The sequence below is a fragment of the Lutra lutra genome, chromosome 2 (assembly GCF_902655055.1).
Source record: "Lutra lutra chromosome 2, mLutLut1.2, whole genome shotgun sequence".
Lineage (NCBI taxonomy): Eukaryota > Metazoa > Chordata > Mammalia > Carnivora > Mustelidae > Lutra > Lutra lutra.
Genome location: NC_062279.1, coordinates 197,265,052 through 197,280,649, shown reverse-complemented (window position 1 = coordinate 197,280,649; position 15,598 = coordinate 197,265,052). Strand labels below are relative to the sequence as shown.

At 38.6% G+C, this 15,598-nt stretch overlaps 1 protein-coding gene across 1 annotated transcript in view; it reads left to right on the top strand.

Moving 5' to 3' along the window:
- CENPC (centromere protein C) overlaps positions 1-15,598 on the top strand; it is a 101,872-nt gene that overhangs the window by 8,722 nt on the left and 77,552 nt on the right. The window contains exons 3-4 of the mRNA XM_047719429.1: positions 11,188-11,258; positions 11,966-12,060. Of these exons, the coding sequence (XP_047575385.1) occupies positions 11,188-11,258; positions 11,966-12,060 (166 nt within the window). The remainder of the gene's footprint in view (positions 1-11,187; positions 11,259-11,965; positions 12,061-15,598) is intronic.

The window sequence follows — 15,598 nt, the reverse complement described above, 5'->3', positions numbered from 1 at the left end:
TCCTGAATTCAGGGACAGAGCACTGGTAGAACCAGTCCAGAAGAAGGATTCTCATTGCCCAGCTTTCTTGGTATATAGTACAACCCAAAATCTGGCAGCTGGTGTTTATCTTTTTCCTTCAAAGCTGGGGTTTAGCAGTTTCGTAGACAAGTAGTCCTGATTATTATTATTTGCACAAAACAGTAGAGTTAGCCTATCCTTTTCTTGCTTCTCTTCCTTAATAATAAATGTCCTCTATGGCATGTTTTTTCTAGAATAGGACAATTTTGTCTGCTTTAAAATATGTTTATACAGAGTTCCTTTTTACTCAGTGATTTTCTTTTTCTGCCTTTTTTCTTTTAGAAAAGTAGCTTTATTTATTTGAGAGAGAGAGAGAGAGAGCATATCTATAAGCAGGGGGAGGGCAGAGAGAGTGGGAGACAAGCAGACTCCTTTTTGTGAGGGGAGCTCGATGAGGGGCTTGATCCCAGGATCCTGAGCCAAAACTAAGAGTTGGATAATTAACTGACTGAGCCCTCTTTTTTTTTTTTTTTTTTTTTTTTTTTTGAGAGAGAAGGAGTGTGGGAGCAGGCATGCAAGCAGGAGGAAGGGGCAGAGGGACAGGGAGAGAGATAATCTTAAGCAGGCTCCATGCCCAGCATGGAACTCGATATAGGGCATATTCTCATGACCCTGATATCATGATCTGAGCTGAAATCAAAAGTCGGATGCCCAACTGACTGAGCCGGTTTTTTTATTATTATTATTATTGTTATTATTATTATTATTATTTTGAGAGAGTGTGCACAAGCAGTGGGGACAGTGGATGGGCAGAGAGAGAAGGGAGAACATTTTAAGCAGACTCTGCACTGAGTGGGGAGCTCAGTCTCATGATCCTGAGATCATGACTTGAACTGCAGCATCTGGGAACTTGTATGCTGCCCTTTTTTTTTTTTTTTTTTTTTAAGATATTATTTATTTGAGTGAGAGAGAGCATGATAGGGGAGAAGATCAGAGGGAAAAGCAGACTCCCTGCAGAGCTGGGAGTCTGATGTGGGATTCCGTCCTGGGACTCTGGGATCCGGACCTGAGCTGAAGGCAGTGCCTTAACCAACTGAGCCACCCAGGCGCCCCTGTATACTGTCTTTTGTTCAACAGAAGATTCTTCTCATGTTATCTTGACTTTTTAAAAATTAACATATAATGTGTTATTTGTTTCAGGGGTTCAGGTCTGTGATTCATCAATCTTACACAATTCATAGCACTTACCGTAGCACATACCCTCCCCACTGTCCATCACCCCGCCACTCCATCCCTTCCACCCCCTTCCACTCCAGCAACTCTCTGTTTTCTGAGACCAAGAATCTCTTAAGGTTTGCCTCCCTCTCTGGTTTCATCTTGTTTCATTATTCCCTTCCTTTCCCTATGATCCTCTGTCTTGTTTCTCAAATTCCTCAAATCTGTGAGATCGTATGATAATTGTCCCTTTCTGATTCGCTTAGCATAATACCCTGGAGTTCTGCCCATGTGGCAAATGGCAAGATTTCAGTTTTTCCTTTTTGATGGCTGCATAATTATTCCACTGTGTATATATACCACATCTTCTTTATCCCTTCTCTGTTGATGGACATATAGGCTCTTTCCATAGTTTGGCTATTGTGGACATTGCTGCTATAAACGTTGGGGTATATGTGACTCTTCAGATCACTACACTTTTATCTTTGGGGAAATACCCAGTAGTGCAGTTGTTAGGTTGTAGGGTAGCTCTCTTTTCAACTGTTTGAGGAACCTCTATACTATTTTCCAGAGTGACTGTACCAGCTTGCATTCTCACCAGCAGTGTAGGAGGGTTCCCCTTTCTCCACATCCTCACCAACACCTATTGTTCCCTGACTTATAATTTTAAACCATTCTGACTGGTGTGAGGTGGTATCTTACTGTGGTTTTGATTTGTATTTCCCTGATGCCGAATGATGTGGAGCACTTTTTCACGTGTCTGTTGGCCATCTGGATGTCTTCCTTGCAAAAATGTCTGTTCTAGTCTTCCGCCCATATCTTGACTGGATTATTTTTTCTTTGGGTGACCTTTTTATAAGGTCTTTATAGATTTTAGATACTAGCCCTTTATCTGATATGTCATTTTCAAATATCTTCTCCCATTCTGTCAGTTGTCTTTTGGTTTTGTTGACTGTTTCCATTGCTGTGCAGAAGCTTTTGATCTTGATACCTTGATGAAGGCCCAGTAGTTCACTTTTGTCCTTGCTTCCCTTGCCTTTGGCGATGTCTCTAGAAAGAAGTTGCTGTGGCTGTATTCTCCACAAGGATTTTGATGGATTCCTATTTCACATTGAGGTCTTTCATCCATTTTGAGTCTATTTTTTGTGCATGGTGAAAGAAAGTGGTCCAGTTTCATTTTTCTGCGTGTGGCTGTTTAATTTTCCCAACTCTTGTTTGTTGAAGAGACTTTTTTCCATTGGACCTTTTTTTCCTGCTTTATTGAAGATTAGTTGACCATAGAGTTGAGGGTCCATTTCTGGGCACTCTAGTCTGTTCCGTTGATCTGTGTGTCTGTTTTTGTGCCAGTTATCATACTGGCATTGATTACAGCTTTGTAATAGAGCTTGAAGTCTGGAAATGTGATGCCACCAACTTTGGTTTTCTTTTTCAACATTCTTCTGGCTATTCGGGGTCTTTTCTGGTTCCATATCAATTTTAGGATTATTTCTTCCAGTTCGTTGAAAAAAATGGATGGTATTTTGATAGGGATTGCATTAAATGTGTGGATTGCTTTAGGTAGCATAGACGTTTTCACAATTTTCGTTCTTTCAATCCATGAGCCTGGAATGTTTTTCCATTTCTTTGTGTCTTCCTCAATTTCTTTAATGAGTATTCTATAGTTTTCTGAGTATAGATTCTTTGCTTCTTTGGTTAGCTTTATTGCTAGGTATCTTATGGTTTTTGGAGCTACTGTAAATGGCATTGATTCCTTAATTTCTCTTTCTTCTGTGTTGTTGGTGCATAGAAATGCAACTGATTTCTGTGCATTGATTTTATATCCTGACACTTTACTGAATTCCTGCATGAGTTCTAGCAGTTTTGGGGTGGATCTTTTAGGTTTTTCACGTAAAGTGTCATATCATCTGCAAAGAGTGAGGGTTTGACTTCTTCTTTGATGATTTGGATGTATTTCTTTTTGTTGTCTGATTGCTGAGGCTAGGACTTCCAGTAGTATGTTGAATAGCAGTGGTGATAGTGGACATCCCTGCTGTGTTCCTGATCTTAGGGGAAAAGCTGTCAGTTTTTCCCCATTGAGACAGATATTTGCTGTGGGTTTTTCATAGATGGCTTTGATGATATTGAGGTATATGCCCTCTATCCCTACACTTTGAAGGCTTTGATCAAGAAAGTATGCTGTACTTTGTCAAATGTTTTTTCAGCATCTATTGAGAGTATCATATGGTTCTTGTTCTTTCTTTCATTAATGTATCACATTGATTGATTTGCAGATGTTGAACCATCCTTGCAGCCCAGGAATAAATCCCACTTGGTCATGGTGAATAATCCTTTTAATATACTGTTGGATCCTAATGGCTAGTATTTTGGCAAGAATTTTTGCATCCATGTTCATCAGGGATATTGGTCTGTAATTCTCTTTTTTGATGGGATCTTTGTCTGGTATTTGAATCAAGTTAGTGCAGCCCTCACAAAATGAGTTTGGAAGTTTTCATTCCATTTCTATTTTTTGGAACAGTTGCAGGAGGATAGGTGTTAATTCTTTTTTAAATGTTTGGTACAATTCCCCTGGGAAGCCATCTGGCCCTGGGCTCTTGTTGGGAGATTTTTGATGACTGCTTCAATTTCCTTACTGCTTATGGGTCTGTTCAGGTTTTCTCTTTGTTCCTGGTTCGGTTTTGGTAGTTTATACATCTCTAGGAATGCCTTCATTTCTTACAGATTGTCTAATTTGCTGGCATATTATTGCTCATAATATGTTCTTATACTTGTTTGTATTTCTTTGGTGTTGGTTGTGATCTTTCCTCTTTCATTCATGATTTTATTAATTTGGGTCCTTTTCTCTTTTCTTTTTGATAAGTCTGGCCGGGGTTTATCAGTCTATTAATTCTTACAAAGAACCAGCTCCTAGTTTTGTTGATTTGGTCAATTGTTCTTTTGTTTTATATTTCATTGATTTCTGCTCTGATCTTTTTTTTTTTTAATTTTATTTATTTATTTGACGGACAAGTAGGCAGAGAGGCAGGCAGAGACAGAGAGGGGAGGAAGCAGGCTCCCCGCTGAGCAGAGAGCCCAATGCGGGGCTCAATCCCAGGACCCTGGGATCATGACCTGAGCTGAAGGCAGAGGCTTTAACCCCCTGAGCCACCCAGGCGCCCCTCTGCTCTGATCTTTATGATTTCTCTTCTCCACTGGGTTTAGGCTTTCTTTGCTATTCTTTCTCCAGCTCCTTTAGGTGTAGGGTTAGGTTGTGTATTGGAGTCATTTCTTGTTGAGAAAGTCTCATATTGCGATATACTTTCCTATTAGGACTGCCTTTGATGCATCCCAATGATTTTGAACACTTGTGTTTTCATTATCATTTGTTTCCATGATTTTTTCCATTCTTCTTTAATTTTTAATTTCCTGATTGACCCATTCATTCTTTAGTAGAATGCTCTTTAGCCTCCATGTATTTGAGTATTTTTCACCTTTCCTCTTGTGATTGAGTTCTAACTTCTGAAAATATACAGGGAGTGATCCCAGTCTTTTGGTACTGGTTGAGACTGATTTGTGACCGAGGATGTGATCTATTCTGGAGAATGTTCCATGTGCACTAGAGAAGAATGTGTATTCTATTGTTTTGGGATAGAATGTTCTGAATATATCTGTGATGTCATCTGGTCCAATGTGTCATTTAAGGCCTTTATTTCCTTTGCTTAGATGATCTGTCCATTTCAATGGGGGGGGTGTTAAAGTCCTCTACTGTTTATTATTGTTGATGTGTTTCTTTGGTTTTGTTACTAACTGGTTTATATAATTGGCTTCTCCCATGTTAGGGGCATAGATATTTAAAATTGTTAGATCTTCTTGTTGTATAGACCCTTTAAGTATGACATAGTGTCCTCATCTCTTATAGTCTTTGGTTTAAAATCTAATTTGCCTGATGTAAGGATTGCCACCCCAGCTTTCTTTTGATGTCCATTAGCATGGTAAATTGTTTTTCACTCCCTCACTTTAAATCTGGAGGTGTCTTTGGGTCTAAAATGAGTCTCCTACAGACAGCATATCGTTAGGGCTTTTTGTTGTTGTTGTTGTTGTTGTTGTTGTTTTTAAGATTTTATTTATTTGACAGACAAAGATCACAAGTAGGCGGTGAGAGGAGGAAACAGGCTCCCTGCTGAGCAGAGAGCCAGATGTGGGGCTTGATCCCAGGCCCCTGAGATCATGACCTGAGCTGAAGGCAGAGGCCTTAACCCACTGTAGGGCTTGTTGTTTTAATCCATTCTGTTACCCTGTGTCTTTTGATTGGGGTATTTAGCACATTTAGTTTCAGGGTAAGTATTGAAAGATATGAATTTAGTGCCGTTGTATTGCCTGTAAGGTGACTGTTACTGTGTATTGTCTCTGTTACTTTCTCATCTATGTTACTTTTAGGCTCGCTCTTTGCTTAGAGGACCCCTTTTAGTATTTCCTATAGAGCTGGTTTGGTGCTTGCAAATTCTTTTCGTTTTTGTCTGTCCTGGAAGCTTTTATTTTTTTATTTTTAATTAATTATTTTTATTAAGATATAATGTATTATTTGCCCCAGGGGTACAGGTGTGTGAATTGTCAGGCTTACACAAGTCACAGCACTCACCATATCACATACCCTCCCTAATATCCATAACCCAACCACCCTCTCTATACCCCCTGCCCCCCAGCAACCCTCAGTTTGTTTTGTGAGATTAAGAGTCTCTTACGTTTTGTCTCCCTCTCGATCCCATCTTGCTTCATTTTTTTGTTCCCTACTTCCCAAGCCCCCCCACTCTGCCTCTCAAATTCCTCATATCAGGGAGATAATATGATAATTGTCTTTCTCTGATTGATTTATTTCGCTCAGCATAATACCCTCTAGTTCCATCCATGTCATTGCAAATGGCAAGATTTCATATCTTTTTTTTTTTTTTAAAAACTGTAAGAATTCTTTTTTTTTTTTAAAGATTTTATTTATTTATTTGACAGAGAGAGATCACAAGTAGACGGAGAGGCAGGCAGAGAGAGAGAGAGAGGGAAGCAGGCTTCCTGCTGAGCAGAGAGCCCGATGTGGGACTCGATCCCAGGACCCTGAGATCATGACCTGAGCCGAAGGCAGTGGCTTAACCCACTGAGCCACCCAGGCGCCCAAGATTTCATATCTTTTGATGGCTGCATAGTATTCCACAGTATATATATACACCACATCTTCTTTATCCATTCATCTGTTGATGGACATCTAGGTTCTTTCCATAGTTTGGCTGTTGTGGACATTGCTGCTATAAACATTCGGGTGCATGTGCCCCTTCAGATCACTACATTTGTATCTTTAGGGTAAATACCCAGTAGTGCCATTGCTGGGTTGTAGGGTAGCTCTATTTTCAACTTTTTGAGGAACCTCCATGCTGTTTTTGTCCTGGAAGCTTTTTATCTTTCCTTCTATTTTCAGGGACAGCGTAGTTGGATATACTATTCTTGACTGCATGTTTTTCTCCTTTAGTGCTCTGAATATATCATGCCAGTCCTTTCTGGCCTGCCAGATCTCTGTGGATAGATTTCCTGCCAATCTAATATTTCTACCTTTGTATGTTACAGACCTCTTGTCCTGAGCTGCTTTTAGGATTTTCTCTTTGTCTTTGGGACTTCTAAGTTTTACTATTAGATGATGGGTTGTTGACCTATTTTTATTGATTTTGAGGGGGGGTTCTCTGTGCCTCCTGGATTCTGGTTCCTGCTTTCTTCCCCAAGTTAGGGAAGTTCTGTGCTATAATTTGCACCAATATACCTTCTGCCCCTCTCTCCTTCTTCTGGGATCCAAATTATTCTAATATTGTTTCATCTGACAGTATCACTTATCTCCTGAATTCTCCCCTCGTGATCCATTAGCTGTTTGTCTCTTTTTCTCAGCTTCTTTATTCTCTATCATTTGGTCTTCTATATCACTAATTCTCTCTTCTGCCTCATTTGTCTTAGAAGTTAGAGCCTCCCATTTTTGATTGTATGTCATTAATAGCCTTTTTGATTTCAATTTGGTTAGATTTTAGTTCTTTTATTTCTCTGGAAAACGATTCTCTAGTATCTTCTATGCTTTTTTCAAGCTCAGCTGTTATGTTTCTAATCGTCATTCTTAACTCTAGTTCTGATATCTTACTAATGTCCATATTGATTAGGTCCCTTGTGGTTGGTACTGCCTCTTGTTCTTTTTTTTGAGATGAGTTTTTCCATTTTTGTCATTCTGTCCAGAGAAGAATAGATGAATGAGAGAACAAAATGCCAATAGGGTAACAATGACCCCAGAAAAATATACACTAAATGAATCAGAAGAGACTGTAATTGAGGGCAAAAGAAAGGGGGGGATAAAAAAGAAAGAATATCATCAGGCTGGTGAATAGAACAGAGCCACACTTTATTTAGATTTTGGGTGTATTTTGGTCTGTTAGAAGAAATTGCCTTCCAGGGCACCTGGGTGGCTCAGTGGGTTTAAAGCCTTTGCCTTTGGCTCAGGTTGTGATCCCAGGGCCCTGGGATTGAGTCCTGCATCAGGCACTCTGCTCAACAGGGAGCCTGCTTCCCTTCCTCTCTCTGCCTGCCTCTCAGCCTGCTTGTGATATCTGTCTTTCAAATAAGTAAATAAAATCTTTAAAAAAATATTAAAAAAAAAGAAGAAACTGCCTCCCAAAATTTAAAGAAAGAATATCATGTATATGTATACACACACACACACACAGACACACACACACACACAAATAAGGGTAAATGCGATGAAGAGATGGAATATGACTGTAAAGATGGAAATTAAAAAAGATTTCTAAAAAGTAATTGATAAGATAAAAGTTGGTTGAAAAAGAAAGAAAAAAAATTAAAAAAAATTTAAAAAAAAGGAAGAGAACATCCTCAGGCTGGAGACTAGAACAGAGCCATACACTAGATTTAGAGTATAAGTCTGTTAGAAGAAAGTGTATCCCAAAATTTTAAAGAAAGAATAACATATATATACACACACACACACACACACCCCAACACACACATATATATACAAAAAATAAAGTTAAATACAATGAAGGAAGAAAAAACGAATGTAAAAATTAAAATTAAAAAAGAGTTTAAAAAAGGTATTGATAAAATAAGATGTTGATTAAAATAAGAAAGAGGAAAAATTAAAAAAAAAAGAAAAAATAAAATTAAAAAAAATTTAAGTTTGAAAGACTAAAGAATCATGGGAAAGAAGCCATGAATTCCATGTGCTGTATTCCCCTGGTGCTGGAGTTTTGCCGTTCTCATTGATTGGTAAAATTGGTCTTGGCTGGATGTTCTTGCTGATCTTCTGGGGGAGGGGCCTGTTGCAGTGATTCTCAAGTGTCTTTGCCCCAGGCGGAGTTGGCAGTGCCCTTGCCAGGGGCCAGGCTGAGTAATCTGCTCGGGTTTGCTCTTGGTGCTTTTGTTCCCGGACAAGTTTCTGCACAGCTTTGGAGGATGAGAATGAAAATGGCAGCCTCTCACCCTCCAGGCTGGAGGAGACAAGAGCTTGGAACCCCACTCCCCAGTGAGCCCTCAGAGAAAAGCTGTCAAACACACCTGTCTCCCTGGCCTCTGGCTGCACTCTGTGCTCACCTGGCCTGTGACCTGTTTCTTTCTGGGACACGAGCCTGTTCGGGGTCTCCAAACCCAGCAGTTTCTTGCAGTGCACTCCTGCGCCGCCCCTCCCAGTGGAGGAAGGGGGGTCTCCCCGATTTGCCACTTGTGGGGTCCTTGCCCAAAGAACAGTAGCCTGGCTGTGCTGGGGATCCTGGTTTATGGCAACCCTGAGCCGAGAACCCACTCCTTAGCTCCGTCTTTGCAGCTGGTTTCCCTGCTCTGATACTGGGAGTTCTGCCGCACTCAGGCAAGCTCAGTCTTTCTGTGACCCTGAGGCTCCTGAGACCACACTGTCTCAGTGAGAGCTCCACCCCTCCCCCGGCCTGCCCTTAGCCACTGGAGCTACATCCCCCAGTGGAGCAGACTTCTCCAAGTTCTGATTTGATGCTCTGCTGCTCTGTCACTTGCCAGGAGCTGGCTGATGGAGGCTTCCTCTCCTCCCCCACCAACCCACCGCGGTCTGTATTTCTGTATATCGCCTTGTATTTACTTTTCCGAAAGCCTTACCTTCCAGAAAGTGGTCACTTTGCTGTTCATAGAATTGCTGCTATTATTTTCTTTGATCTTTTGAGTCTGTAGGTGTTCAGAATGGTTTGTTAGCTATCTAGCTGAATTCCTGGGACCAGAAGGAATTTAGTGCTCTGCCTCTTGCTCCTAATCTTGACTTTTTTTTTTTAAAGCCAAGTCTCTTTCTAAATTGTCAGACCATCCTTTCCTGGCATTAAATTCTCTAGCTTTAGATCCTTCACCTTGTTTTGCTTTAAGATGTTTTATAATAACCTTGCTTTTTTTTAAGCCATATTGGAATCTGTATTTATGCCTTTTTTGTAAGAGGTCCTGCAATCCACATAAAAGCTGCATTTTCAGTACAAGATAAAAAGGTATTTAGCGAAATGCAAGGTTTTGTATCTGTTGGCACAGCAGCAAAGACAGCTTCACTAATTTCTTTTTTTACAATAGTCCTTATGCTGCATTTATTTATCTTGAAATGGCAGGCAGCCACAGAGGCAGACTTCAGTCTATGGTATATATAAAGTAATTCAGCTTTTTCTTGCAATGTCATGACGGTCTCTCTGTTTCTTGGTGGCATTTCCAGTATCACTAGTGGTACCTTGTTGGGTCCCCTGGTGTTATTCGGGGTTTACAGTATTGCACTAAAATAATGAAAAATGGGAGAACTGTGAGAGATCACTTTTTACTGCCAATTCGCAGTTTACTGGAGAAGATCAACTGCTCACTCAGAGATGATTAGTGTTAGATGGCATTTTAAGGGGATACTCACTAATACTTGAGCTCAGCACAACAGCAGCAGAGTGACTGTAAAATTATTACAGTTGTACAGCACACACTACAGTTTTATGCCGTTATGATTTAACTGCATCTTTGCATTTCTTCACATCTCTTGACTACAAATAGCACCATATATTGCATGTATAAGTTTTGATAAATTTTAACTTCTAAAAATAGATTTGTCTGTATTTTATGGTAGTAAATGGTAAAATAGACTAGTATCTACGTGTATTTTATGCATTCATGACATACTTCTTGTTAATTTCTTTTTATATTTCTGGGCTATGTGGTTTGTCTGAGTTTTTTCAAATATTTGCAGATCTCCAAAAAATTTTCCAGTATGTTTACTGAAAAAAAATCTGTATGAGTGGATGAAAAAAAAAAATCTGTGTATGAGTTCAAACCCATATTGTTCAGGGGTCAACTGTACGTGTAGAACTGGAGAAATCGGAAAAGATTAGTGGATTGTATTGATATCAGTATCCTGGTTGTAGTAGTATAGTATAGTTTTACAAAATGTTACCATTGGGGGAAACTAGATAAAGTGAACAAGGGATTTCCTCTATTTTATTTCTTACAACTGCATGTGAAACTACAATGAAAATTTTATACTGATTCATAAGCTGCTATTAAGGTTAATAATATTAAATAAAAAATGCATTGGAGAACTTGAAGGGAACACTGTTACTTGGAGCTGTTAGGACTGTGACCATGAGTTTTTATTAAAGAAGTTTTAGTATGGATTGGATTTGTTCAAAACCATTTATATTGTTGTTTAGATATACCAGTAGTCTAAAATGGCTTTAGATGTGGCTCTTCAGTCAAGGAATGTAATTGTTAATGTAGATAACAGTATACTGCTTCAGATACTTTTCTGGAAACTCTTGGACGCTCAAGTACTTGTTTTGTCCTGGGATAGTAAAAGTGATATTTTCCCCATTAAGTAAAATAGCATTTTATAATGAGATATTAAATTTTCAAAGTAGATGGTAACTTAAATAGCAAATATCTTCTGGAAATGATATGTAACATTTTCCCTTCATTCCTTCTTATTAGAGCACCTGACATTAATACGAAGCAAGGCCAGAACATACTGGAAATCTTGCAAGACTGTTTTGAAGAAAATAGTAAGACATCTTAAAGGTGGACTTTGATGGTTGGGTTGGATGAAAATGTAAATTTGTCATATTATTAAATTATTAATATTAAATTCAGTAAATACATTCTAACATTTAAATATATATAAAATGTTTTCCCAGAATGTTGAGTACATGTGCAATCCTTTATGTATTTCCTGATACACTGAGGATAATAGTAGCAAAAAAGAGAATAATTTATCATTTCCTTTAGTTCATACTAGATTCCTGTACTCTGGGAGTCCATAAATAATTATTATACACAGGAGAAGGTATTTCATATAGTGGGAGTAAATGTGCAGAATACTTAGGATCTCTAAGAGGTAATGTTTGGTGATGCGCAGTTCTTTCTGTAGAAATGGTGAGTTAGGGCAAAAACTTCTCTAAGTGCTGGTCAGCATTAGAAGGCATTGAAGAGAATAGGCCAACCGAAGAAACAGTGGAAAAATATTTTTTCTATATAAGCACTGAAAGAAGAGCTGGTATATTATTTCTTTAGGAATCTTGTTTGCCTTTTCCAGTTTCTGATGCCGTCTAGGAACATTTGAATGTTGAAGTGATGTTTGTACTTAATTTTAAACTAATTGTTTTTAAAGAGTTGTCAAACTTCTTCACATTTCATGTAGGGCTTCTTTTAATTGTAACCAAAAGATTTTATACCATGTTTGTTTGTTTGTTTATTTATTGCTTTTTTTAAGGTCTTGCCAATGATTTTAGCACAAATTCTACAAAATCATTGCTTTATTCAACACCTAAAACAGGAGACATTTGTATTCAGTCACCAAGCAAAGAGGTAGGTCAAAAAGAAGAGCTGGTATAGCTTTAATAGTTTAATGATGAAACATTACACAATATAGTTACATTTATTCTAGTTGTTTTTAAGTCTTATTCTTAAAAGGGAATCCTATATTCCCACTCTCTTTATCATTTAGAGGTGTTTTGTGCCAATTTTGCCTTGGTGTTTCAAGTGTTTGAAATTGGAGGTCTGGGTGTAGAATTATTATATTGCAGCATAATCATTTTTCACCTCTCCTAAAATAATACTTGAATTAGGTTTTTAGGAAAGTGGGCAACTGCTGAAGTTCCTAATCCAGGTTGGCAAATTTGGTTATATTCTGAAAACCAAAGTTAATCTATTGCTATAAAGAGAATCAGTCTTTTAAAGATTATATCTTGGGCGCCTGGGTGGCTCAGTGGGTTAGGCCGCTGCCTTTGGCTCAGGTCATGATCTCGGGGTCCTGGGATTGAGTCCCGCGTCGGGCTCTCTGCTCGGCAGGGAGCCTGCTTCCCTCTCTCTCTCTGCCTGCTTCTCTGTCTACTTGTGCTCTCTCTCTGTCAGGTAAATAAATAAAATCTTTAAAAAAAAAATAAAGATTATATCTTAAGAGGTTAGGTTGACCTAACTCTACAAAATAGCAAACTTTCAAATAGAATTTGTGAAGCTAATGAATAAAGACAAGTTATTCAAAAGTATAATACAAATTGGAGAGAAAAACTACGTGGTAGTAGAAATAACATTGATTAGAAATTTGTATAAATATCTAATTATATAGGTATTTATGAACAATGAAGAGGTTAGGGTTGTGGACCCACCCTTGCAGTTGAAAATCCACTTATAATTTTGGCTTCCCAAACACTTTACTAATAGCCTACTGTTGACTAGAAGCCTTTCTGATAACATAAACATTTGATTAACACATATTTTGTATATGTATTAAACAGTTGATTAACACATAATTTTGTATATGCATTATATACTGTATTCTTATAATTAAGTAAGTTAGAGGGTCGCCTTGATGGTGCAATTAGTTAATCATCTGGCTCATGGTTTTGGCTCAGGTTGTGATCTCAGGGTCATGAGATTGAGCCCCATGTCAGGTTCTGAACTCAGCACAGAGTCTGCTTGAGACTGTTCCTTTCCCCTTTCCCATTCCCTCTCTCTAAAAAAAAATTTAAAAAGCTAGAGAAAAGAGAGTGTTAAGAAAGTTATAAGGAAGAGAAAATACACTTACAGTACTGTATTTATTGCAAAAAATTGTGAATAAGTGGACCCTCACAGTTCAAACCCTTGTTCAGGGGTCAGCTATATATAGCCTTTTGGTTCCAAAGACTGAAAACAGATCCAGAATTGAGAGACCTTCTCTTTAATGTGGTAAATTATATAGTACTGGTTTTTGAAAGTTAAATCAACCTTAAGTTTTCTGAGATAAATTTGACTTGGTCATAATGTATTAACCTTTTAAAATTAGTTTGCTAGTATTTGAAGCATTTGGGTCTATGTTTATGAACAATATTGTCTTTTATTTCTTTTCACAAAATGTTCTTATAGGGCTTTGGTATAAAGTTATGCTAGGGCTTTCACTCCTCGGTAGGAAGGGACAGATTGCAGTAGGCCAACATTTCTGCTGTAAAAGCTAGTTAAAAAGAATGAAATGCAAACAGCTTCTATTTTTAGAGACTTGGGGAGCTGTGGAAAGAACAAAGGCTGGATAAAATTCCAAAGAGAGAAGAATCTTGAGATGAGTTGTTGATTATTAATCTTTTTCTTTCCTTAGAGTGTTAGCTCATTTGGTGCAAAAGCTGAGGGCTTTAGGCCTGCCCACACAGAGAGAGTCTATGCGGGAAAGCGTAGTTTTTGTCAGCTGTGCTGAGATGGCATGACAGACTGGATTCCAGGGACGTTCCAAATGGGTGGGCACTTTTCCTTAAAGAACATTTTTAAATTCTGGGGCTGGCACAGAATCCTGAGCCAGAAAGGTGGAGTGACATATATAGTCTTGCTATGCCAAGAAGGCAATTGCCAGATTTTGAAGCAGTCTGAGGCAAGAGGCTAAAAAGTTGAACAGAAACCTTCACAGGACAGAACTGATGTCTCCCAATATTTAAGGGCTAAGGGGACTCACCTGGCTCTCAGTCTCCCAGGAGACTTCATTCTGAAGAACAGGGTAGTCTACGAATGGATTGAGTCTCACTAAAATGTCATCTCAGACTGACTCATCTTAATCCTTGAGAGAGTGAGGATCTGTTCATTTCAGTCCAATCTGCCTAAAAAGAGATAAGGTTTCTTTCTACTCTATAGAAAGATTTTGGGAACTCTACTAACTTTTCTTTCTAATTAAGCTTTTTGTATTGAGATAATTCTAAATTAACAAGCAGCTATAAGAAATGGAGTGCAGGCCTTTACCTGGTTTCCTCTATGGGTAACATCTTGTAAAACTGTAGAGCAGAATTACAACCAGGATATTGACATTAATACAGACATGGGGTTTGATTTCACAACGCTGATATTGTGACCTGAGCTGAAATCAAGAGTCAGACTCTCAACTGACTGAACCACCCAGGTGTCCCTGCTTTTAGTGATTTGAAATTTCATGATATTCCTTGATGTTAGATTCCTCTAACTCTTCTTTTTTTAAAAAAAATTTTTTAAAATATATTTTTTAAAAGATTTTATTTATTTGACAGATCATAAGTAGGCAGAGAGGCAGGCAGAGAGAGGAGGAAGCAGGCTCCCTGCTGAGCAGAGAGCCCGATGTGGGGCTCCATCCCAGGACCCTGAGATCATGACCTGAGCCTAAGGCAGAGGCTTAACACACTGAGCCACCCAGGCACCCCTCCTCTAACTCTTCTTATTTAGATTTCTTTTTACAGTTTCTGTTTCTTGCAAATTCCTTGCCTTTTTGTACTAGAGCCTTTTGTCATATATCCAGTGAATCTCAGTGGTCTCTTCATATTTGAATGGAAAACTAAAATGGTGATTGGAAGTTCTATTTGTGCAGTAAAATTTGTGCCTTGGTAGATTTTACTGTGCTATGATCTGTCTGGGCCATGTCACTGTGGATGTCCAGGTGTTACTATCTACAGGTTTTTTTTAAAACTTGGCTTGGTAGGTTTTTCTGACAAATGTGTTCTGCTTGGGAGTCTGATTCTAACTACAAATGTTCTCAGCCACGTGAGGCAGAGGGAAGGTACAATTGGTTGCTTCCACTTAATATCTGTTTCTACTGTATTACTCTTACTTTCAGCTGTGTCTGAGTCTATAGTCTCTCTGATTCTGAAACTCAGGAGAGTAAACATCTAATATGACAGGGTTGGAAGAGGAGAGGCTCCGTGACTCTGACTGCTTCTTGTACCTACTTTTAGCAACTCTTCTGTTTGTAGGCCTCACTTGGAACCCGTCTTTTAGAGGTGCCTTGCACATCTAATTACTGATCTTACTGGTTTCTCCATAAATATTAATCTGTCTCCTTCTGTGCTTTTTCAGCATTTTTCTGCTCTCTCTGGACTGATTAGTTGCTGCTGATCTGCTTTCCAATTTAAGAAAAGTTTGT